General features: G+C 44.2%; 1 protein-coding gene across 5 annotated transcripts in view; it reads left to right on the plus strand.

The window, feature by feature from the left end:
• The window catches only part of LOC129836488 (tau-tubulin kinase 1-like), a 50,333-nt gene that overhangs the window by 16,316 nt on the left and 9,765 nt on the right, over nucleotides 1–24,252 (plus strand). For 4 of the 5 annotated variants that reach the window (XM_055902760.1, XM_055902758.1, XM_055902761.1 and 1 more), the window contains 8 exons: nucleotides 3,504–3,569; nucleotides 3,736–3,828; nucleotides 4,168–4,293; nucleotides 4,599–4,756; nucleotides 5,344–5,548; nucleotides 9,414–9,598; nucleotides 11,554–12,103; nucleotides 22,197–24,226. In XM_055902760.1, coding sequence (XP_055758735.1) covers nucleotides 3,504–3,569; nucleotides 3,736–3,828; nucleotides 4,168–4,293; nucleotides 4,599–4,756; nucleotides 5,344–5,548; nucleotides 9,414–9,598; nucleotides 11,554–12,103; nucleotides 22,197–24,226 — 3,413 coding nt within the window. Of the gene's footprint in view, nucleotides 1–3,251; nucleotides 3,317–3,503; nucleotides 3,570–3,735; nucleotides 3,829–4,167; nucleotides 4,294–4,598; nucleotides 4,757–5,343; nucleotides 5,549–9,413; nucleotides 9,599–11,553; nucleotides 12,104–22,196; nucleotides 24,227–24,252 lie in introns of all 5 variants that reach the window. The other variant, XM_055902762.1, reaches the window with a different exon arrangement.

Consider the following 24,252-nt stretch of genomic DNA (forward strand, 5'->3'; position numbering starts at 1 on the left):
CCGCCCCAGTCAAACTCCGCACCTGCCACTGTGCCCCTGACTATCCATAAATAAATAAAAACTAGAAAATGTGGCCGTATGCTTTGCCTAATATAAGGAATTTGAAATGATTTATACTTTTACTTTTGATACTTAAGTATATTTAAAACCAAATACTTTTAGACTTTTACTCAAGTCGTTTTTTACTGGGCGACTTTCACTTTTACTTCAGTCATTTTCTGTTAACATATCTTTACGTCTACTCAAGTATGACAATTGGGTACTTTTCCCACCACTGACAGTTGGCAAACAAGATGCAGGCTAATATACAGATGGCTAGCCTGATGCAGGCTAATATACAGTTGTTTAGCCTGATACCTGCTAATATACAACTGGCTAGCCTGATACGGGCTAATATACAGTTGTCTAGCCTGTATCAGCCTGTATACAGCTGGCTAGCCTGATACGGGCTAATATACAGCTGGCTAGCCTGATACGGGCTAATATACAGTTGTCTAGCCTGTATCAGCCTGTATACAGCTGGCTAGCCTGATACGGGCTAATATACAGCTGGCTAGCCTGATACGGGCTAATATACAGCTGGCTAGCCTGATACGGGCTAATATACAGTTGGCTAGCCTGGTATGGGCTAATATACGGTTGGCTAGCCTGATACGGGCTAATATACGGTTGGCTAGCCTGATACAGGCTAATATATGGTTGGCTAGCCTGATACGGGCTAATATACGGTTGGCTAGCCTGATACGGGCTAATATAGCACTCACTTCTGTCATCATAAAATGCTTTGAGAGACTAATCAAGGATCATATCACCTCCACCTTACCTTCCACCCTAGACCCACTTCAATTTGCATACACCAATAGGTTCACGAACAATGCAATCGCCATCACACTGCACACTGCCCTATCCCATCTGGAAAAGAGGAATACCTATGTAAGAATGCTGTTAATTGACTACAGCTCAGCATTCAACACCATAGTACCCTCCAAGCTCATCATTAAGCTTGAGGCCCTGTGTATCAACCCCGCCCTGTGCAATTGGGTTCTGGACTTTCTGACGGACCGCCCCCAGGTGGTGATGGTAGGAAACAACAGCTCCACTTCGCTGATCCTCAACACTGGGGCCCCACAAGGGTGCGTCCTCAGCCCCCTCCTGTACTCCCTGTTCACCCATGACTGCGTGGCCATGCACGCCTCTAACTCAATCATCAAGTTTGCAGACGACTCAACAGTAGTGGGCTTGATTACCAACCATGACGAAACAGCCTACAGGGAGAAGGTGAGGGCACTCAGAGTGTGATGTTAGGAAAACAACCTCTCACTCAACATCAACAAAAAAAAGGAAATGATCGTGGACTTCAGGGAAACACCAGAGGGAGCATTCCCCTATCCACATCGACGGGACATCAGGTGGAAAGTTTTAAGTTCCTCGGTGTACACATCACGGACAAACTGAAATGGTCCACCCACACAGACAGTGTGGTGAAGAAGGCTCAACAGTGCCTCTTCAACCTCAGGAGGCTGAATAATTTGGTTTGTCACCTAAAACCCTCACAAACTTTTACAGATGCACAATTGAGAGCATCCTGTCAGGCTGTATCACCGCCTGGTACGGCAACTGCACCGCCCACAACCGCAAAGCTCTCCAGAGGGTGGTGCGGTCTGCACAACGCATCACCGTGGGCAAGCTACCTGCCCTCCAGGACACCTACAGCACCCGATGTCACAGAAAGGCCAAAAAGATCATCAAGGACAACAACCTCCCGAGCCAATGCCTGTTCACCCCACTTCCCTCCAGAAGGCGAGGTCAGTACAGGTGCATCAAAGCTGGGACCGAGAGACTGAAAAACAGCTTCTATATCATGGCCATCAGACTGTTAAACAGCCGTCACGAACACAGAGAGGCTGCTGCCTACATACAGACTCAAAATCACTGGCAACTTTAATAAATGGATCACTAGTCACTTTAATAATGCCACTTTAATCATGTTTACAGCTTGCATTACTCATCTCATCTGTATATACTGTATTCTATACTACCATCTATTGCATCTTGCCTATGCCGCACGGTCATTGCTCATCCATATATTTACATGTACATATTCTTATTCCATCCCTTTACTTAGATTTGTGTGTATTAGATAGTTGTTGTGGAATTGTTAGATTACTTGTTAGATATTACTGCACATTACTGCACAAGCATTTCACTACACTCACATTAACATCTGCTAATCATGTGTATGTGACCAATAAAATTAGATTTGATTTGATACAGTTGGCTAGCCTGATACAGGCTAATATACAGTTGGCTAGCCTGATTCAGGCTAATATACAGTTTGCTACCCTGATTGAGGCTAATATACAGTTGGCTAGCCTGATACAGGTTAATATACAGTTGGCTAGCCTGATACAGGCTAATATACAGTTGGCTAGCCTGATACAGGCTAATATAGAGTTGGCTAGCCTGATACAGGCTAATATACAGTTGGCTAGCCTGATACAGGCTAATATACAGTTGACTAGCCTGAGACAGGCTAATATACAGTTGGCTAGCCTGGGCAACAGGGGAGATTCTTTCTGTTTTTCTTCTTGCTGACTCAGCCTCCAGTCATCGATTAGATAGGCAGGCCTTTACTGCAGATATAGAACAGCGAGGGGACAACACACACACACACACTCACGCACACACATGCACACACGCACGCACACACAAACACACTGTTGTAAATTCTAACATGCCATTTCTGAGGCACTATTCCTGGGACTTCCTTCAGAATGGAATGGGTGTTACTATCAAAATGGTGGTGCACATGCCCGTTTCCAGTTATTGTATCAGAGATGCCAATGACAATTAGAAACTAGAAACATTAGGAAGATGTCCAAGAAGATGATGTCATCTGATTATGGTACATTTAAGTTATGCCTTAAGCTTTGTAAATTCATTAGTTAATAGTTTGTTAACGTTAATTAATGCATAATTTATTTGGAAATTGCCTTTTTATATGTTCACATAGCGTTGATGTTAAAGGACAAATCTACTCGCAACTATCTTTTGGTATTTTTTTTCATTAGGCCACTGTTGATGCAGTCCCCAAGACACATGCAAAACATTTTGGGACTGTATCAACAGTGGACTAATGAAAAAATACTAAAAGATAGTTTTAAGTTGATTTTTCCTTTAAGGTTTTTACAGATGTTATGCTGCCATGTGATGCTGTTCCTTATTCACCTGTGTGGTTTTATGTTTTGCAGTTTTGCTGTTCCTTTTTGGGCTTTTCTGTTCGAAGCGCATGCTTGTGATCCGTCTCATCAGTAAGGTGCTTGATCCCATTTACGTTTTTATTATCTCTCCCTGTCTGAGATATTTTCCATATCCTTTGTCGTCTCGTTTTAGGTTTTCATTTAAGTACTTTAGTTCCATCAATCGTTTTCTTTCTAGTTGTCTGTGGGAAATTATGTTTCAGGTTTCGTCCTGAAAAGAACTCACCGCATTTTATTTTCCAGCCCAGAACTGTGGCGGGATTTCGAGGAACTGTTCGTTATGCGTCAGTAAATGCTCATAAAAACAAAGTAAGTGTCTTTTTGGGGTGAAAAACTTAAATGAACTACAAATTAATTCCAACCTGAGGGTTTTATGTTACATCAGTTTGTCAGGAAATCTAAAATAGCTGTTGTGTATGTACTCCAGTAAATTATGAAAATTATTATCTGATTAATCAATTTTTTACCTTCTCAGGAAATGGGTCGCCATGACGATCTATGGTCGCTATTTTACATGTTGGTAGAGTTTGCAGTCGGTCAGTTACCATGGAGAAAAATTAAAGATAAGGTGAGCTACTATCTACTGTTGCTATTATAATTATTACAATTCCCAATATCAGTTGTTTCCAATATTTCTTCATCCTGGTCTAGGGGACCCGAAGAGTTGCACATTGTTATTTTTGCCCTAGCGCTACACACCTGATTCCACTAATCAACTCATCATCAAACCTTTCACTAGTGGAATCAGGTGTGTAGCGCTAGGGCAAAAATAACATGTGCACCCTTTGGGTCTCCAGGACCAGGATGAAGAAACCCTGCAGTAGAGAATGGTTACTAGTGTCTACTGGTGTTTGCTGGGCTCAACTGGTATCTAATACTTTCTACTGTATCCCTTGTTTGTTACCAGGAGCAAGTGGGTCAGATTAAAGAGCGCTACGACCACAGAATGCTGCTCAAACACATGCCTTCTGAGTTTTACATCTTCCTGGATCATGTTTTAGGCCTTGACTACTTCACCAAACCAGATTACCAGGTACCTACTGTTCACTCCCTGCACGTGCATTCTAATTATTTATCCCCCATTCAACCTTGTTTTTCTGGCGTTCATTTCAATAGCAGAGTGAACAAGACATGGAAGTGTGGCAATGTGAGACTAACTCCCATACCATACCCTCTCTCTTCATTTTCAGTAATGAAACTATTCAAAAACCGTCCGAAGAAAAGTAAATTTTTGTACTTAAAGTAAAGCTTATTATTGTATAGCAGGTTTGGTTGAATTTCAACTTTATACCTTACTTACATTTTCCGAAAACCTTTTCCCTGTGATCGTCTATGCAGTTGCTGATGTCGGTCTTTGAGAACAGTATGAAGGAACATATCATCACAGAGAACGAGCCTTTTGATTGGGAGAAGGGAGGGACGGATGGAGTGCCTCTGTCCACCAGCACGTCAACGCCACCTCAACAGAACACACGACAGACTCCCGCCGTGATCGGGTAAGGGAATCAAAATGAGCTATTTAGCTTTATGCAACTGTGTGGATTTGTAACGCACTGTTGTGTAAAATGAAAAGCGAATCACACTTCAAAACATTAAAAAGGCATCCACATGAAGATGAACAGTCTATCCACTACTTATTAACAAGATTTAACAGCAGAAAGAAGAAAGGAATTCTAGGGGAATCACACTTCAAAACATTTTGGACACATCAATATAAAATATGAAAACATCTAGCCAGCCAAGAGATTACACAATTCCCATTTACCTGTAGCCTAATTCACTTAAAGAATCAGGAACAAACAGTCTAATGCTGGGTTGTGACAATTCATTCAGATTTAGAATGCAACTGTGAGGATTTGTAACACACTGTTTGCATTTGAAGTGATATAGGATATTTTCGACAACGACACTAATTTAATTAATCGCCTGGTCATTTTGTAAAAGAGAATGTGCTCTCATTAATGTAATAATGTAATAATTGAGAATGTTCTCATTAACTTACCTTGTTAAATACAGGTAATGAAAGAATGAATAAAAAATAAAGAAACAAGTCAATATCAGTCCATGTTCTGTGTTTTCCCAGGGTGGTGAACGTGACTCTGGTTCCTGGGGAGCTGCCGAGGGAGAACACAGATGACGTTCTACAAGACGAGCACCTGAGTGACCAGGAGAACGCTCCACCTGCAGTACCCAGCAGGCCTTGCGAGGGGACACCTCCCCAGGTGGAAGCCGAGGCGTGGAACGACACCGACTTAAACCGCAACCAACTCAGGATTAGCATCAGCAAGGTACGGGAGGGACCATCTAATATGTCCTCATTGTATCTCACTGTGGTACTGTCAGCACTATGAAACATTGCCTTACAGTCTTTAAATATATTCAAACGGTAGAAGTACATTAGAAGGGATAGTTTACTTTCTTGTTGGTTTTCAATTACCATCTATTACGTTCAGAGGATATAGACCATAGAAATAGAATGAATAGAATGGGCTTGCAAGCTCTAACACTGACAATTTGACTGGTAAACTCATGGGTGCACTTGCAATGGCTGCCTGGTATTGTGATGCAATCATTTCCATGGTAATGTAAAATGTTCATTTAACTTATGTGGCTCATGCAATGGAATGTATTTTTTGTAATGTCAGTTGAGTTGAATAAGCATATCACGGCACAGATTGATGGTCATGGCTAGACGGGATCCAGCTTTTGTCAAATTAACATCAGATTTTATGTTTTGTAGCAGGTTAGGAGAACGTATTCAGCAGGTTAGGATAATTAATGTAGCAGGTTAGGAGAATTAGGTTAAGGTTAGGAAAAGGGTTAGAGTTAGCAAAAATGCAACAAAAAAAATCAGGATCCCTTCTAGCCAAGACACATATTGATGAGTCCACTTCCTGCTTTTACTTCCTGCTTTTACGTCCTGATTTATTCCTATGGGTACACTCGCAATGGTAGCCAGTCCACTCATTATACCATCATTGACTTGAATGGGGTCTCATTCTCATTTCAATGATATAGACATACCTGGTTGTAGATAGACCAGGAGATATACAGTTGAAGTCAGAAGTTTACATACACTTAGGTTTGAGTCATTAAAACTCGTTTTTCAAACTATAGTTTTGGCAAGTCGGTTAGGACATCTACTTGTACATGACACAAGTCATTTTTCCAACAGTTGTTTACAGACAGATTATTTCACTTATAATTCACTGTATCACAATTCCAGTGGGTCACAAGTTTACATACACTAAGTTGACTGTACCTTTAAACAGCTTGGAAAAATCCAGAAAATGATGTCATGGCTTTAGAAGCTTCTGATAGGCTAATTGACATCATTTGAGTCAATTGGAGGTGTACCTGTGGATGTATTTCAAGGCCTACCTTCAAACTCAGTGCCTCTTTGCTTGACATCATGAGAAAATCTAAATAAATCTGCCAAAACAAATTGTAGACCTCCACAAGTCTGGTTCATCCTTGGGAGCAATTTCCAAATGCCTGAAGGTACCACGTTCATCTGTACAAACAATAGCATGCAAGTATAAACACCATGGGACCACGTAGCCGTCATACCGCTCAGGAAGGAGACTCCTAGAGACTCGTTCATCTGTCTCCTAGAGATTAACGTACTTTGGTGCAAAAAGTGCAAATCAATCCCAGAACAACAGCAACGGACCTTGTGAAGATGCTGGAGGAAACAGGTACAAAAGTATCTGTATCCACAGTAAAACGAGTCCTATATCGACATAACCTGAAAGGCTGCTCAGCAATGAATAAACCACTGGATCCAGACCTAAATTGTGTAGGTTGTCTGAAATCAGAGTGGAGTTAGGGGGTGAGGTGCTGACTACTAAAACCTCTGTTAGCTACTTGGGATTTATCCTTGATGGAAGCTTGGGAGGTGTGAGCATGGCCAATAAGGTGCTAGGGAAGGTTAATGCCAGGACTAAGTTTTTGGCTAGAAAGTCCAAGCTTCTTGATAAGGACTCCCTGAAAGTGCTAGCTACTGCCCTCATTCAATGACATTGACTATGCTAGTAATTGCTGGTTTGGGGGCTTATCTAAACTTATGAAGGGGAAGCTCCAGATAGCCTAGAATTAGCTGATCAGGGTAGTATTGAAGGTGAGTCCACGTACTCACATAGGCAGGAGCTGCTTTCAGGAACTAAACTGGCTGCCTGTTGAGGCTAGGGTGTCCCAGATTAGACTAGGTTTGGTTTACAGGAGTATTTATGGTCCTGCGCCCAGATATTTAAGTGACTACTTTTGTAACGGTTGTCGTTGGTGGAAGAAGACCAAAGTGCAGCGTGGTACGTATTCATAATAATTTAATAAAGAATGAATACTGAACAAAAACAACAAACCGACAAACGAACAGTTCTGTAAGGTGCAAACAAAAACACTAAACAGAAAATAACTACCCACAAGCCATAGTGGGAAAACAGGCTACCTAAGTATGATTCTCAATCAGAGACAATGATCGACACCTGCCTCTGATTGAGAACCATACTAGGCCAAACACATAGAAATATAACGACTAGAACAAAACATAGAAAAACAACATAGAATGCCCACCCCAACTCACGCCCTGACCAAACTAAAATAAAGACATAAAAAAGGAACTAAGGTCAGAACGTGACAACTTTCCTTGTGTTAGGGATGCACACAATCACAGCACCAGATCAGGTGTTGCTGATGTGTGCTTATACAGGTTCAGGAGTAATGCTGGGAAAGGTACTTTCTTGTATACTGGAGCCTCAGAATGGAATGAGTTGCCTCTGCCTATAAAAACAACGTCCTCTCTGGACATCTTTAAAAAATAAAGTAAAAATATGTTTGATGTCCTCTGTGCCCATATGAATAACCCCTATGATGTAACTGGAATGATGAGATAGATGTTCTTCTTTTATGTTTTTGTTTTATTATTTCACTGCCATACCGTGTTCGATCTTGTATAGCCATCTTGTCTCAAGAGGACCACAATGGAAATAAGTCCCAGACTTTATTGTGTGTTTTCCTCGATGATTTTATTCATGTGCATGTATGGCTTTTAAGTTTTATGTGTGCTTGTTTTTTTAAATGGTCGAATTAATAAACTAAACTAAAAAACTGTTCCAAAACCGCCATAAAAAAGCCAGACTATGGTATGCATCTCCACATGGGAACTAAGATTGTACTTTTTGGAGAAATGTCCCCTGGTCTGATAAAACAAAATTTAACTGTTTGGTCATAATGACCATCGTTATGTTTGGAGGAAAAAGGGTGAGGCTTGCAAGCCGAAGAACACCCTCCCAACCGTGAGGCATGGGGGTGGCAGCATCATGTTGTGGGGGTGCTTTGCTGCAGGAAGGATTGGTGCACTTCACAAAATAGTTGGCATCACGAGGAAGGAAAATTATGTGGATATATTGAAGCAACATCTCAAGACATCAGTCAGGCAGTTAAAAGCTTGGTCGCAAATGGGTCTTCGAAATGGACAATTACCCCAAGCATACTTCCAAAGTTGTGGCAAAATGGCTTAAGGACAACAAAATCAAGGTATTGGAGTAGCCATCACAAAGCCCTGACCTCAATCCTATAGAAAATGTGTGGGCAGAACTGAAAAAGTGTGTGCGAGCAAAGATGCCTACAAACCTGACTCAGTTACACCAGCTATGTTAGGAGGAATGGGCCGAAATTCACCCAACTTATTGTGGAAGGCTACCCAAAATGTTTGACCCAAGTTAAACAATTTAAAGGCAATGCTACCAAATACTAATTGAATGTATGTAAACTTCTGACCCACTGGGAATGTTATTACAGAAATAAAAGCTGAAATAAATCATTCTCTCTACTATTATTCTGACATTTCACATTCTTAAAATAAAGTGGTGATCCTAACTGACCTAAAACAGGACATTGTTACTAGGAATAAACGTCAGGAATTGTGAAAAACTGAGATTAAATGTATTTGGCTAAGGTGTATGTAAACTTCTGACTTCAACTGTATTTCAGGTACTGTGTTTACAATGAATTGAAAGTGCTCAAACATGGTAAAGTAAATAATAACACCTTTACAATAGAGTTCAAGCTGCTATATACCTGCAGTACACAATAGGTCTAACTCTTGACAGTGATGGTTAACAGTGGTAACCCTAGAAACGCCCTTTCCCCCAGGGGCAGTTGGCTGCGGAGGAAGAGGAGCCTGCTAGAGGGACGTGTCCTGATGCCCTCGTGGGTGGAGCTCCTCCAGAAATGACTGGTGCTCAGGTCTGCGCTCTGCGGTACCGGAGGATCAACAGCCCAGAGTCAGATCGTCTGTCCGCCGCAGACGGGAGACCAGACATCTACGACAAACGAGGGTGAGGGCGCTATACACTGAGTGTACAAAACATTAGGAACACCAGCTCTTTCCATGACAGACTGACCAGGTGAGTCCAGGAGAAAGATATGATCTCTTATTGATGTCACTTGTTAAATCCACTTCAATCAATGTGGATAAAGGGGAGGAGACAGGTTAAAGAAAGATTTTTAAGCCTTGAGACAATAGAGACATGGATTGTGTATGTGTGCCATTTAGAGGGTGAATGGGCAAGACAAAATATTTAAGTGCTTTTGAACAGGATATGGCCAGCAGCATACCACCCTGCATCCCGCTGCTGGCTTGCTTTTGAAGCTAAGCAGGGTTGGTCCTGTTTGGGCCCTGGATGAGAGATGAGATGCTGCTGGAAGTGGTGTTGGAGGGCCAGTAGGAGGCACTCTTTCCCAGAGCAGTGATTGGGGGCATTGCCCTGTGTAGGGTGCTGTCTTTCGGATTGGATGTTAAACGGTGTCCTGACTCTGTGGTCACTAAAAGATCCCATGGCACTTATTGTAAGAGTAGGGGGGTTAACCCTGGTGTCCTGGATAAATTCCCAATCTGGTCACCTAATCATCCCCAGGTTACATTTGGCTCATTCCTCTCCCCTGTAACTATTCCCCAGGTCATTGCTGTAAATTAGAATGTGTTCTCAGTCAACTTACCTGGAAAAATAAATAAATGCTAGTAGGTTCCTGGATCACTGGTTTGAGTCAAGAATTGCAATGCTACTGGGTTTTTCATGCACAACAGTTTCCTGTGTGTATCAAGAATAGTCCACCATCCAAAGGAAATCCAGCCAACTTGACACAACTTTGGGAAGCACTGGAGTCAACATGGGCCAGCCTCCCTGTGGAATGCTTTTGACAACTTGTACAGTCCATGCCCCAATTGCGCTGTTCTGAGTGCAAAAGGGGGTTCAGCTCAATATTAGGAAGGTGCTTCTAATGTTTTGTACACTCAGTGTATAGTGCAGACAACTTAAACACTGTTGTGCGTATGTATACTTTATGTACACACCACACATCAATCAATCAAATAGATGTTATAAAGCCCTTTTTGCATCAGCACCAGCGTAAACCCCCAAAGATCAAGCATTGGCTAGGAAAAACTCCCTAGAAGACAGGAACCTGGGAAGAAACCTAGAGAGGAACCAGGCTGCGAGGGGTGGCCAGTCCTCTGCTGGTTGTATTGGGTAGAGATCATAAGAGTACATGGCCATTAGGGCCAGATCGTTTTTTCAAGATGTTCAAACGTTCATAGATGACCAACAGGGTCAGATAGTAACCATGGCTATAGAGCAGCCATACTCAACAGGTCGACTGCAGTTCGGATCCGGACCCAGAATGGCGTCAATACGGACCACGGGTCCCAAAACAACAACAAAAAAGAAAGAGATGGAGTGGGAGCCTAAGATCACGGTACACCAGATAAGACAGGCTGACCCTAGCTCCCCCAGCACATACAAGCTATTGCAGCATAACTACTTGGGACTGAGACACGTGGGTCGGGAGACAGGGTTAGGAGATCCTGTGGCCCGGACAACGTCACCCCTGGACAGGGCTAACCAGGAGGGAGTTAACTCCACCGACCACTTAAGGGATTTCAACAGACCACTAACTTACTACCCTGAGACCAGTGGTGTACCACAGTTTCACAGGGCTTCACTGCAAGGTCTGAGCAAGGGAGGGAAATGTGGCAGAGAGGAAAATTGCAGTTTTATATCTAATCTCCTGTAATTCAAAATATTTTTGCCATGGCTTGTGACGTGACCTCCAGCCCCCCCCCCCCACCCAAAAATATATATATTATTACATTTTCAGAGCCCGCTGGCCCCCCCGGGGGACACAAACAAACACACACATACACTGAAAACACATTAAAACACAACACACATGCACACAGTCAAAATGAACATTTACCAAGGTTTTTGACAATGATTTTGTGTCTCCCTACCAGGTCTCGTATGGACATCCTGGGATCCCCGTCCCGCCACGTGCAGTCCTCCCAGCCGGCCCAGATGCACTCCCTGGAGGGAGGAGGTGGGGACCGGCAGGGTGGCAGTGGTAGACCAGGTCAAGAGGTCTCCGTAGCCTCTGTGGCCGACCCCGAGGCCCACAGTAACGCGTTCATCCGGTCTGTACCACTCGCCGAGGAGGAAGACTTTGACAGCAAGGAGTGGGTGATCATCGACAAGGAGACTGAGCTCCAGGACTTCCTGGGTCTCCTGGGCCCAAGGGCTGAGCCCACCACCTCGGGGCCCACCACCGATGAGGAACCTGAGGAGCTGAGGCCCCTAGACGAAATGGAGGAGTGGAGGAGGTTACGGGGAGCTGGAGGTGGAGAGGTGGTGGTGAGGCCAAAGATGCGAGCAGGAGGCGTTGGGGCGCCGCCAGAAGGGGAGGGTTCTAATGGGGCCAGTCCTGGGTACCCAGGTTATCACACTCTGCCTCATAGCCGTGGACACAGACCACGGCCACAGTCGGAGTACTTTGGAGCTCACGGACAGGTAAGAGCAATGGGCTGTGGGGTAGAGAAATGGTTTGTGTGTTGGTGTGTGTGTTTGTCTGGTTTGGGGTCCATATGAATTAAATTGAAATGGGACTGTCTTTGTCTGCATCTGTGTTTGTCTTTTTGCGGGTTTATGTCTAGGTTCCCCTGTTATTTCCTGTGTCCACAATGTAACTGGACACAATTTGAAAGAATGGTATACTTATTCTTAATCTTGTCAGGCTTTGGTAGTTACTTTTTGAAGGTCCGTATACGTGGATGTATACCCACTGTTCATTTGATCATTTTCAGTGCAGTGCAGAGCTTACTGTATTTCCGCTTCATCTATCCACTGACTAAAGCCTGTAATGACAAAGCTGTCACAAAGTCCATGAATAATATTGGTACTGTGTTTATACCGGTAGTGTTGTATTTAGTACGTCACCCAGTGTATGCGACAGCACTGCAGATTCCTATAGAAAATGTACTTCCTCCATCCGGGACACACAGCTGTGCAAACAAACTTCATGAAGCACAGCAGTGTGGAGGAACTGTTATCTGCAATGACTGAATTACAGCCATAGTTTTAATAACATTCACTTGGGCAGTTACATAGATTTCCGTCACTAAAATGGGTGGAGTGAAAGTTTGATTTTCCATCTGTAAAGGATCTGCAGATGGTCATACTATCAACTATCTGTTGATGAGCAATTGCTTGCTACGGTTAGGGTTAGGTTTAGATAAAGTGTAAGGGTTAAGTTTAGCGATAGGATAAGGGTTAAGGTCAGGTTTAGAGCTAGGGTTAGGCAGTGGTGGAAAAAGTACCCAATTGTCATACTTGAGTAAAAGTACAGATACCTTAATAGAAAGTTACTCAAGTAGAGGTGAAATCAGCCAGTAAAATACTACTTGAGTAAAAGTCGAAAAGTATTTGGTTTTAAATATACTTAAGTATCAAAAGTAAATGTAATTGCTAAATTATACTTCAGTATCAAAAGTAAAAGTATAAATCATTTAAAATTCCTTATATTAAGCAAAGCAGACGGCACCATTTTCTTGTTTTCAAAATGTATGGATAGCCAGGGGCACACTCCAACACTCAGACACTCATTTACAAACAAAATGTACGCATAGCCACTCAGACATCATTTACAAACAAAATGTACGCAGAGCCACTCAGACATCATTTACAAACAAAATGTACGCATAGCCACTCAGACATCATTTACAAACCATCATTTACAAATTTACAAACTACCTCTGAGGAAGTACAGTTCCCGCTCAGCCCAGTCAAAACTGTTCGCTGCTCTGGCACCCCAATGGTGGAACAAACTCCCTCACGACGCCAGGTCAGCGGAGTCAATCACCACCTTCCGGAGACACCTGAAACCCTACCTCTTTAAGGAATACCTAGGATAGGATAAAGTAATCCTTCTAACCCCCCCCCCCCCCCCCCTTAAAAGAGTTAGATGCACTATTGTAAAGTGGTTGTTCCACTGGATATCATAAGGTGAATGCACCAATTTGTAAGTCGCTCTGGATAAGAGCGTCTGCTAAATGACTTAAATGTAAATGTAAATGTACAAACAAAATGTACGCAGAGCCACTCAGACATCATTTACAAACAAAATGCACGCATAGCCACTCAGACATCATTTACAAACAAAATGTACGCATAGCCACTCACATCATTTACAAACAAAATGTACGCATAGCCACTCACATCATTTACAAACAAAATGTACGCATAGCCACTCAGACATCATTTACAAACAAAATGTACGCATAGCCACTCACATCATTTACAAACAAAATGTACGCATAGCCACTCACATCATTTACAAACAAAGCATTTGTGTTTAGTGAGTCCGCCAGGCCAGAGGCAGTAGGGATGACCAGGGATGTTTTCTTGATAAATGAAATTTGACAATTTTCGTGTCCTGCTCAGCATTCAAAATGTAACGAGTACATTTAGGTTGTCAGAGTAAATGTATGGTGTAAAAAGTACATTATTTTCTTTAGGAATGCAGTGAAGTAAAAAGTGAAGGTTGTCAAGTAAAGTACTAAGTCAAGTAAAGTACAGATAACCCCAAGAAAGTATTTTTACGTAAGTACTTTAAACCACTGAGGTTAGAGTTAGTAGTTAGTTGAAATGTTACTGATAGTCTGTAGAGCATCTACAGATAGAATATCCATATCAAGTGTTCCCTTTAGTTTTTATTTGGTTTAATCATTATTATTTTCTCATTGATACAAAGATATATTTTTCTAGAGACCTGTTCAAGATAGCAGCCATTTCAACCATTTTGTGCTGATGATGCAGGATGATGCTGTGGTGTCAGTGCATGTTCTGATAGCAAATATGTATCTGATTCACATGTGTCAATCAAAGGAGCATGTACTGTAGGAGTGTTATGGGTCATGATGGTAAACTGTTCCAGTACACAAAAACTGTTCCACAACACAAGTAGTGATATGTTTCTCCTTTCTCCGCGCCATGTCAATCTCTGCCTCTTCGAAACCCGATTTAAATATCTTGACAAAATATTATTGGCCTGTACCTGCATATCCATGTCCAGTGACAGTCGGCAAAAACTGAAACACTCGAACATCATCCTTTTTTAAAATAAAACCCCACCCAAACGATTGTGCATAGGTCTCGTTTATCCCTCCCAAAAAAGAGATCCCTCCCATTATAGTTCTGCTGTCTGTGCGTGTGGTGGGCTCACTGCAACATGCACCCAGACACATAGAGACCCAGACGCGCGGAGACCCAGACGCGCGGAGACCCAGACGCGCGGAGACCCAGACGCGCGGAGACCCAGACGCGCGGAGACCCAGACGCGCGGAGACCCAGACGCGCGGAGACCCAGACGCGCGGAGACCCAGACGCGCGGAGACCCAGACACCCAGACGTGCGGAGACCCAGACACCCAGACGTGCGGAAACCCAGACGCACAGAGACCCAGTCGCTCGGACGCAGAGACCCAGAGACCGATACACATACAGACAGAGACCCGAGACACACATACAGACAGAGACCCGAGACACCCAGACGCGCAGAGACCCAGACGTGCAGAGACGCACAGTCGCAGAGACCCAGACTTGCAGAGACCCAGACACACATACAGACAGAGACCCATACACACATACAAACAGAGACCCAGGCACACATACAAACAGAGACCCAGACGCGCAGAGACCCAGACGCACAGACAGAGACCCAGACGCACAGACAGAGACCCAGACGCGCATACAAACAGAGACCCAGACGCGCATACAAAAACAGAGACCCAGACGCGCATACAAACAGAGACCCAGACGCGCATACAAACAGAGACCCAGACGCGCATACAAACAGAGACCCAGACGCGCATACAAACAGAGACCCAGACGCGCATACAAAAACAGAGACCCAGACGCGCATACAAAAACAGAGACCCAGACGCGCATACAAAAACAGAGACCCAGACGCGCATACAAAAACAGAGACCCAGACGCGCCTACAAAAACAGAGACCCAGACGCGCCTACAAAAACAGAGACCCAGACGCGCATACAAAAACAGAGACCCAGACGCGCCTACAAAAACAGAGACCCAGACGCGCCTACAAAAACAGAGACCCAGACGCGCCTACAAAAACAGAGACCCAGACGCGCCTACAAAAACAGAGACCCAGACGCGCCTACAAAAACAGAGACCCAGACGCGCATACAAAAACAGAGACCCAGACGCGCCTACAAAAACAGAGACCCAGACGCGCCTACAAAAACAGAGACCCAGACGCGCCTACAAAAACAGAGACCCAGACGCGCCTACAAAAACAGAGACCCAGACGCGCCTACAAAAACAGAGACCCAGACGCGCCTACAAAAACAGAGACCCAGACGCGCCTACAAAAACAGAGACCCAGACGCGCCTACAAAAACAGAGACCCAGACGCGCCTACAAAAACAGAGACCCAGACGCGCCTACAAAAACAGAGACCCAGACGCGCCTACAAAAACAGAGACCCAGACGCGCCTACAAAAACAGAGACCCAGACGCGCCTACAAAAACAGAGACCCAGACGCGCCTACAAAAACAGAGACCCAGACGCGCATACAAAAACAGAGACCCAGACGCGCATACAAACAGAGACCCAGACGCGCATACAAACAGAGACCCAGACGCGCATACAAACAGAGACCCAGACGCGCATACAAACAGAGACCCAGACACACATACAAACAGAGACCCAGACACACATACAAGCAGAGACCCAGACACACATAGAGAGACCCAGACACAGAGACCCAGACACACATAGAGAAACCCAGACACACATACAAGCAGAGACACAGACACACATAGAGAGACCCAGACACACATAGAGAGACCCAGATGCACAGAGACCCAGACGCACAGACACATAGAGACCCAGACACACATACAAACAGAGACCCAGACACACATACAAACAGAGACCCAGACACACATAGAGAGACCCAGACGCGCATACAAACAGAGACCCAGACGCACAGACAAACAGAGACCCAGACGCACAGACAAACAGAGACCCAGACGCACATACAAACAGAGACCCAGACGCACATACAAACAGAGACCCAGACGCACATACAAACAGAGACCCAGACGCACATACAAACAGAGACCCAGACGCACATACAAACAGAGACCCAGACGCACATACAAACAGAGACCCAGACGCACATACAAACAGAGACCCAGATACACATAGAGAGACCCAGACACACATACAAGCAGAGACCCAGACACACAGAGACCCAGACACACATACACACAGAGACCCAGACACACATACACACAGAGACCCAGACACACATACACACAGAGACCCAGACACACATACACACAGAGACCCAGACACACATACACACAGAGACCCAGACACACATACAAGCAGAGACCAGACACGCAGAGACCCAGACGCACATACGAACAGAGACCCAGACACACAGAGACCCAGACACACAGAGACCCAGATGCACAGAGACCCAGACACACATACAAACAGAGACCCAGACGCACAGAGACCCAGACGCACAGAGACCCAGACACGTAGAGACCCAGACAGACACACAGACATTCCCATGACAGCAGAGATAGAGAAGATACGGAGTCTTCTTGGCCATACCCCCACCTGATGCCTTTCTCCTCCACTCTTATTGGTCTTTTTCAGTTGGAGGAGGATAGGCCCCACCCCCACCACCCGCACCACTCTTTCCCGAGGCCCAACCAATTGAGAAGATTGGCGTCGTACGTGTTCTCGTCCTCTACCCTGGAGACGGAGCAGTATCCCCATGGTAACTTGGAAGCTGGGGCGTTGATCCAGAGAAGCCGCTCTGCCGAGAGCAGCCCTGCCCGTCTCCCCTCGCGGCGCCACATGCCCCTGGTACCCGGCAGCCCCGGGGGGTCGCGACCACGACACTCTGTCCTCAACCTATCCCGACTCCAGATACAACAGATGCTGGCTAAACTAATGAACAAGACGTGATCGGATAAAAAAGCCCAGTAGGGGTTGTATCTGACATTTTGTGTAACCACATGCAGCGCCTTTTCACGAACCACAACAATATCCCTCCTCCTCACAGAAAAAACACAGTCCTGGCTATATCTAGGGGGATTGGAAGGTTTTAAAATAGGGAATATTACTAAATGTTTTTTATTTTTTATTGTGCAGTAAACTGAGGCCCCCCGGCCCGGCCTGTACCCTGTGCTCCGGGTGTACCTGTGGGTTTGTGGGACCGTGGGCCAGGAATAGTAGGATTGCATTTTGTCCTTCTTGAGGAAGTGCAGGCAAGGTCCCTGGATATCCAAGCCGAACCAGGCCACCCCACGAGGCATACAGCTCCGTGGAGGGACAGAGAAGGAGAACCAGGAGGGGGAAAGAGGGGGAGAGAAAACCACATGGTCCAAAACCTTGTACACCACAGACACTGTACACACCACTTTATTGTACACTGACACTCGTTTTTTGAAAGATGCTGTTTTTATTCAAGCACTGAGTACTGTAGTCATTTCTGCTCTGCCCGGGCATTCATCTGCACATGCTTAGGAGTGCTTTAGGACTGGCACAGGCATGCGTGTGTGTAGATCATCATCACCACCACCACTATTGCCATCTTCATTCACATGTTGTTCTTGTTTGATCTAGTTTAAAGCCAAAATCGCTTCGTTTTTTTATTTCAAATAAAGCATAGCAAAATGTTGAATGGTCATTGGAGATGCTGCTTTATCACAGTCAATGTGCCAGGATGTTGAGATGAACAGAGAGAAATGATTACTGTCACGGATCAGTATAGGCAATAGATTGATAGGCAATAGATTGATAGGAAATGGATTGATAGGCAGTAGATTGATAGGCAATAGATTGATAGGCAATAGATTGATAGGCAATATATTGATATGCAGTAGATTGATAGGAAATGGATTGATAGGCAGTAGATTGATAGGCAATATATTGATATGCAGTAGATTGATAGGCAATAGATTGATAAGCAGTAGATTGATAGGCAATAGATTGATAGGAAATGGATTGATAGGCAGTAGATTGATAGGCAATAGATTGATAGGCAATAGATTGATAGGAAATGGATTGATAGGCAATAGATTGATAGGCAATAGATTGATAGGCAATATATTGATATGCAGTAGATTGATAGGCAATATATTGATAGGCAGTAGATTGATAGGCAATAGATTGATAGGCAATATATTGATAGGCAATATATTGATATGCAGTAGATTGATATGCAATAGATTGATATGCAATAGATTGATAAGCAGTAGATTGATAGGCAATAGTTTCCCTCATTGCAGTGGAATGCTGCTTTCTTACTGCATATAAATGTTTATAAGATGTATATAACACATTTATAACATGTCTATCATATTGTATTCAGTTTCAGTTGTGACAGTATTACCAGCAATAATGATTTATTTTCCATAATTGTCTCTAGTTTACTGTTGTGAATCATTTAATTTATCTTGCCTTTGAGTCTGGACAGAGGACACAGCTCTTGTTAAGAACACATCTTCATTTTGATGCACCAGTCATAACTATAGATTTATGAAATGTCCATATTGTCAAAATGTGTTGCTAACTACTGTAATTGTTTTAAAAGGAGGGGATTTAGGCTGAAATTCAATTGAACCTGCCCTAGTAATGTTTACGCTGTGCCTTTGTTTACAAACTTTCTTCTCTACCTAGTACTAGTGCTTTTATTTTTTTTCATCCTTTTTACAAAGGAGAACAGAATTTCCAAAGTCCTTTTCATAATAATTGTTTAATGACAGGATAGGAGCAGAAGGGCTGATGCTGGGTTTGAACCGGGATCCCTGCCGTGAGGGGGAAGTAGGCCTATATGGTGCCGGAGGTGCGAGAGTTATCTGCTCGCTTAGGGCCAGTAGTAGTAGGATTTAGGATTTATGTCTCTATGGTTAAATCCAGGATTTAATCTTCTTACCATCACATCTAAGTCAACATGATAGCAATGTTGATCAAATCAACATGATTGGAGGTTTTCCATCACACCACTCTTGTTATGATCCATTCTGATTCCTAATTCTATGGATTTGACAGTACCCAACACTGCTCTATCAATTCATTTCATTTGACCATGGGAAAAGAAGAGCTATACTGCTTTAACACCACAATGCAGGTTTAATTGAATTGAGGCCATGTCTAGATTGTATAATGGTAACAAAGGGGGAAAGGGGGGGGAAATATAATACAGTTGCCCGGTTGGTCTTCCATCAATTTCACTGTTTTCAGTGATCCAATAATGACATTCACTGAATGTATTTATCACCCTCTGATGAAGCTTAGTTCTGAGGCTCTATGTCGATCATCTCAGGGTAGGAGTGCTGATCTAAGATCAGGTATCCCCTGTCCATGTAATCTTATTCATTATGATCTAAAAAGGAACATGTATGCTAGATTAGCACTCCTACTCCTGAGGTGCTTTGTGAATATGGGCCCTGATCTCAGTTCAGTTCGTACAATAAATAATATCGGACGCCACTTCGCTTGAACTAGTAAAGTCTGATGTGATAGGTCCTTGTTTACGCTGGTCTACAGTTTATCTGCTGCACTTTGGTTTATTTCCAAATAAGAAAAGTATACTCACGGATCAGTGAATACCTAAGTACGGTTGGTAGGCATCTGTTAAAAACATTTGTTAAAAACATTTTGTTTGTCTGGTAATATTGAAGTGGGTTTTGGGAGTTTTCCTACTGAAGCATTCTCATGTAAAATGGCATGCAATCATATACCGTAATGATGCTGCTTAGTAGCCTGTGTAATGTTGCTCCAGTCCTGTGTGTACTGTCCTGATTACATGTAGATCTTGGTGACTTATTTGTGCTTGTGGAAAGACAGACGTCAAGAGGAAACACATTATCTGGTTTCTGAGTCACTTATTTATTGCCCAGTGTTCCAATCTTGGCCAGGTCGCAGTTGTAAATGAGAACTTGTGCTCAACTGGCCTACCTGGTTAAATAAAGTTGAAAAAATAAATAATGTGTCTGTGAGTGATACAGATGTAGGATCTTAATTTGAGCCAATTTGCTACAGCAGGAAAATAATCCTGCAGCAACACCAAATGTGAATTATTATCTGGATGATAATGATTGGACATTTTTGTATGGTTCATACATTTTCTTCGTTAGGGCAAATCAAGTCTGAAATTTCAAAGTGGAATCGAAAAACACAACTCAAATGCACTTTCCTGCTGTGCAGGAAAATTCTCAGCATCAAAAGAGTGCTCAAATGAAGATTCTACATCTGTTCAGTGAAAGAAGAGACTCTTGTATAAAAGTCCTTGTCGACTCAAATTCTTCAAAGGCTGTCTAGTGATTCGCTGTACTGGAAAAACTGAACTATTCTCCAGTTCATTGCAAATAATGTACAGTATGTGGGAGGTGGGTTGGAATGGGAATATGTAAGATAATACAGTGGCAATCATAGTTTTTTAACACTTTGGAGCGAATGTAAAAGATGTCAACCATTATTTGAACAACATCGTGATCCGTGAGTGTCTCTCAGTAGAGGACAGTACAGTCACTATTCTCTTTTTGTGAATATATTATAAGCATTTGTTTTTGTATCACAATAACCCTGTAGAGTTATGTATAACATTATGTATTTAAAAGCATGTATATCAAGCCATTTTGTAAATAAACATACAAAAAATGAATATTAGTACATGGATCGACAATGTTTCAGCACTTTGATGTCATCTCGTCGTGTGATCTTGTATATTTGCTTCACAGCTGTACATACATTTGGCAATCACTGTTTGTAACCATGGCTACACATGAAATCATACCTGGGTTGAGCAATATAAAAGAAAACAGAGAACACAACATGTACATATATACAGTATTATATGTATAATGCTGTGCTATGGACTTTCTGTGCCTTTTTTTATCCATGTGTGTCAACTATACTAGACAATTCTCAGACGCTTGTATACAACCAAAATATGATTCAAGGATTTGGGAAGTACTTAATTTAGCCTTTGCTGCATTTTGTGTTTATTCAGTCATGGCTAATGGAAAATGTTTTGATGCTATGGTAGTCATTTTTAAACGTATCCAAAGTTTTCTAATATGTTAATGTTTTTAAGGTCATAAACAGGTTCTGCTCTGCAACAGTTTGCAGGTGTCTGTGTGTATTGATGTGTACTGAAGTCTGTGAGGGTATTCTTCGTATGTTTGTCCTTTTCATTTCATTAACTCATTGTTATATAATACATCTGATAGTTCATTATTATGTCCTACACTCTTAGAAAAAAGGGTTCCAAAAGGGTTATTCGGCTTTCCCCATAGGAGAACTATTTTTGGTTCCAGGTAGAACCCTTTTTTGTTCCAGCTAGAAGCCTTTTTGGTTCCATGTAGTACCCACTGTGAAAAGGGCTCTACCTGGAACCAAAAGGGTTCTCCAAGGGATTATCCTATGGGAACAGCTGAATAAGCCTTTTAGTTTCTAGATAACACCTTTTTTTCTAAGAGTGTGGGGTTCAGGGAAAGTATTTCTTTTTCTTTGATACTTGTGTACTACAGCCTCTCTCTGTGATGTGCTGCAGGCCCTGGAGCAGATCAGCCCATACCAGGGTGGCAGTGGGGAGGACCTCAACTTCCAGGGTGTAGAGCGAGAAAGGCCTAACCTTCCCACGCTGGCCCAGCATCGCTTTCGACGGGTGGACTTCCTCTCTGCCATGCTCACCGGCGCCGCCACCCTTCCGCCTCTCCAAACCTCCTTTGAGGTTGATTCCAGAACCTGTGTTGAGCAGGGTCAGGATGGGAATGTGGATGCCGCTGAGGTCGGGGCTGGGGCTGGGGCAGTGTCCAGCGGTGATGGGAGCCCCAAGAGCAGCGAGCACAGCCAGGAGTGTGATGATGGAGCTCCCTCTACTCTTCTTGCAGACGAGCCTCCTCGGGACTACCCTCACCGGGCCTCTGCAGGAGTGGGGTTTGGTGGTGATCCGGACCTGGAGCTGGAGGAAGGCTCCAAGACCCTGGTGCTCTTCTCCCCTGGAGACGTGAGGAGGTCCCTTGCCGTGGTGGGCGATCTGCCCCCGGACGATGCCGGGAGCCACCAGGGGACGCTGGCAGCCATCACACCCCAGTGCGAGAGAGCTCTGGGACCTCTGGGAAGCCTGCTCGACGTGTCTGAGCCAGGTACTTTGTTCTCCCAGTTGAAGTCCGAGCCCAAACCGCCTTCGACGGCCGTCTCCGCCATCCTGGTCAATGTGGCGCCCAATGTTGTTACTCCCACCAGCACCTCCCCTCCTTTCACCAAAGTAGAGCGGACATTCGTACACATTGCCGAGACTACCCACCATAATGTGATGAGCTCCTCAGGGACTCTGCAGCTCAAGCTGCTGCTCCCTGGGCTGGTTGAGGAGCCCACAGACGAACAGGAGAACCACTCGGAAGAAGAGAAAGAGGAGGATGTCTTGAATGGAGAGAAAGAGAGGAGCAGGGAGAGCAGATCCGATGTGGACCGTTCAGACAAAGACTTGGAGAGGGAGAGTGGATCTGAGGGTGAGGTTCCAAACAGAGACAGTGAAGAGGAGAGGGAGAGTGGATCTGAAGGGGAGTTCCAAAAGACATACGACGTACAGAGGAGGGAGAGTGGATCAGAAAGCAACATCTTTGAGAAAGACGAGGAAGGGGACGAAGTGAGCAGGTTTGATGAGGAGAAGGAGGAGGAGAGGAAGAGAGAGAGTAGGTCCAAGGAGGAAGTTCCCGAGAGAGCAATCCCAGGTTCCCCAGAGAGAGACAACAGGGGTAAGGAGGAGGAAAAAGATGTTGCAAAGAAAGAGGTTGAGGAGTTAATCCCCCCAGAAAAAGAGATGGAAGAAGAGTCAGAACTTGGGGACGAAGCCCAGCCAGCGATCCAGTCAAACCATTCCTCTCCCATTCCTGGTCCCCCAGAAGAACCTGAAGCCCAGGATATCCTGGTCATTTCAATGGAAACCAAGTTAGATTCTGAAACAGAGGACACCCCTATTGTTGTTTCCTCTGAGATGGAGCCTGCCCAAGACGTGATGTTAGCAGAGAAGGAGAGCCAAGTCCAGCTCGAACAAAACAATGAGGCTTCTCCACAGGAGGAACCCAAGGACCCTGGTGATCCAGAAAAATTGTCAGAGGCCAGCAAACAGACCAGGCCTCAGAAAATTAGCAGAATCCCGGTTCTCTCTCGGTCTGAGGAGGACACCAGCTCGGACCAGGACCAGTCGGCGGCGTCCCAGTCATTCAAGTCTCGTCAGAGGGCCAAGCGACCTCACCTAGCCCGGCTGGTCATGGAAAGGAGGCAAGGTCGCATGCTAAGACTGGCTTCTGTTTCCTCAGCGTCCTCTGTGGATGATGGCTGTAAAGTTCCAGCAGAGATCCAGTCAGAGGAAGACACCCATGATGAGGACAACTATCCGCCCAGGAAGGAGAGGGGAATTTGGGGGGAGAGGAGTGAGGGGCGTCAAAGGAGCAGAATACCCCGTCCTGTCACGCCTGTTAAGCTGCAGGGATCCTCTGTTACACCGTTTCATGCTTTCTCCCAAACTGGCCCCAATGCTAATCTCCACAAACCCCAACTTTCAACTATATATACTAGGTAGGTTCAACTAAAAGTGTATTTGA

This window comes from Salvelinus fontinalis, chromosome 37, assembly GCF_029448725.1.
Source record: "Salvelinus fontinalis isolate EN_2023a chromosome 37, ASM2944872v1, whole genome shotgun sequence".
Lineage (NCBI taxonomy): Eukaryota > Metazoa > Chordata > Actinopteri > Salmoniformes > Salmonidae > Salvelinus > Salvelinus fontinalis.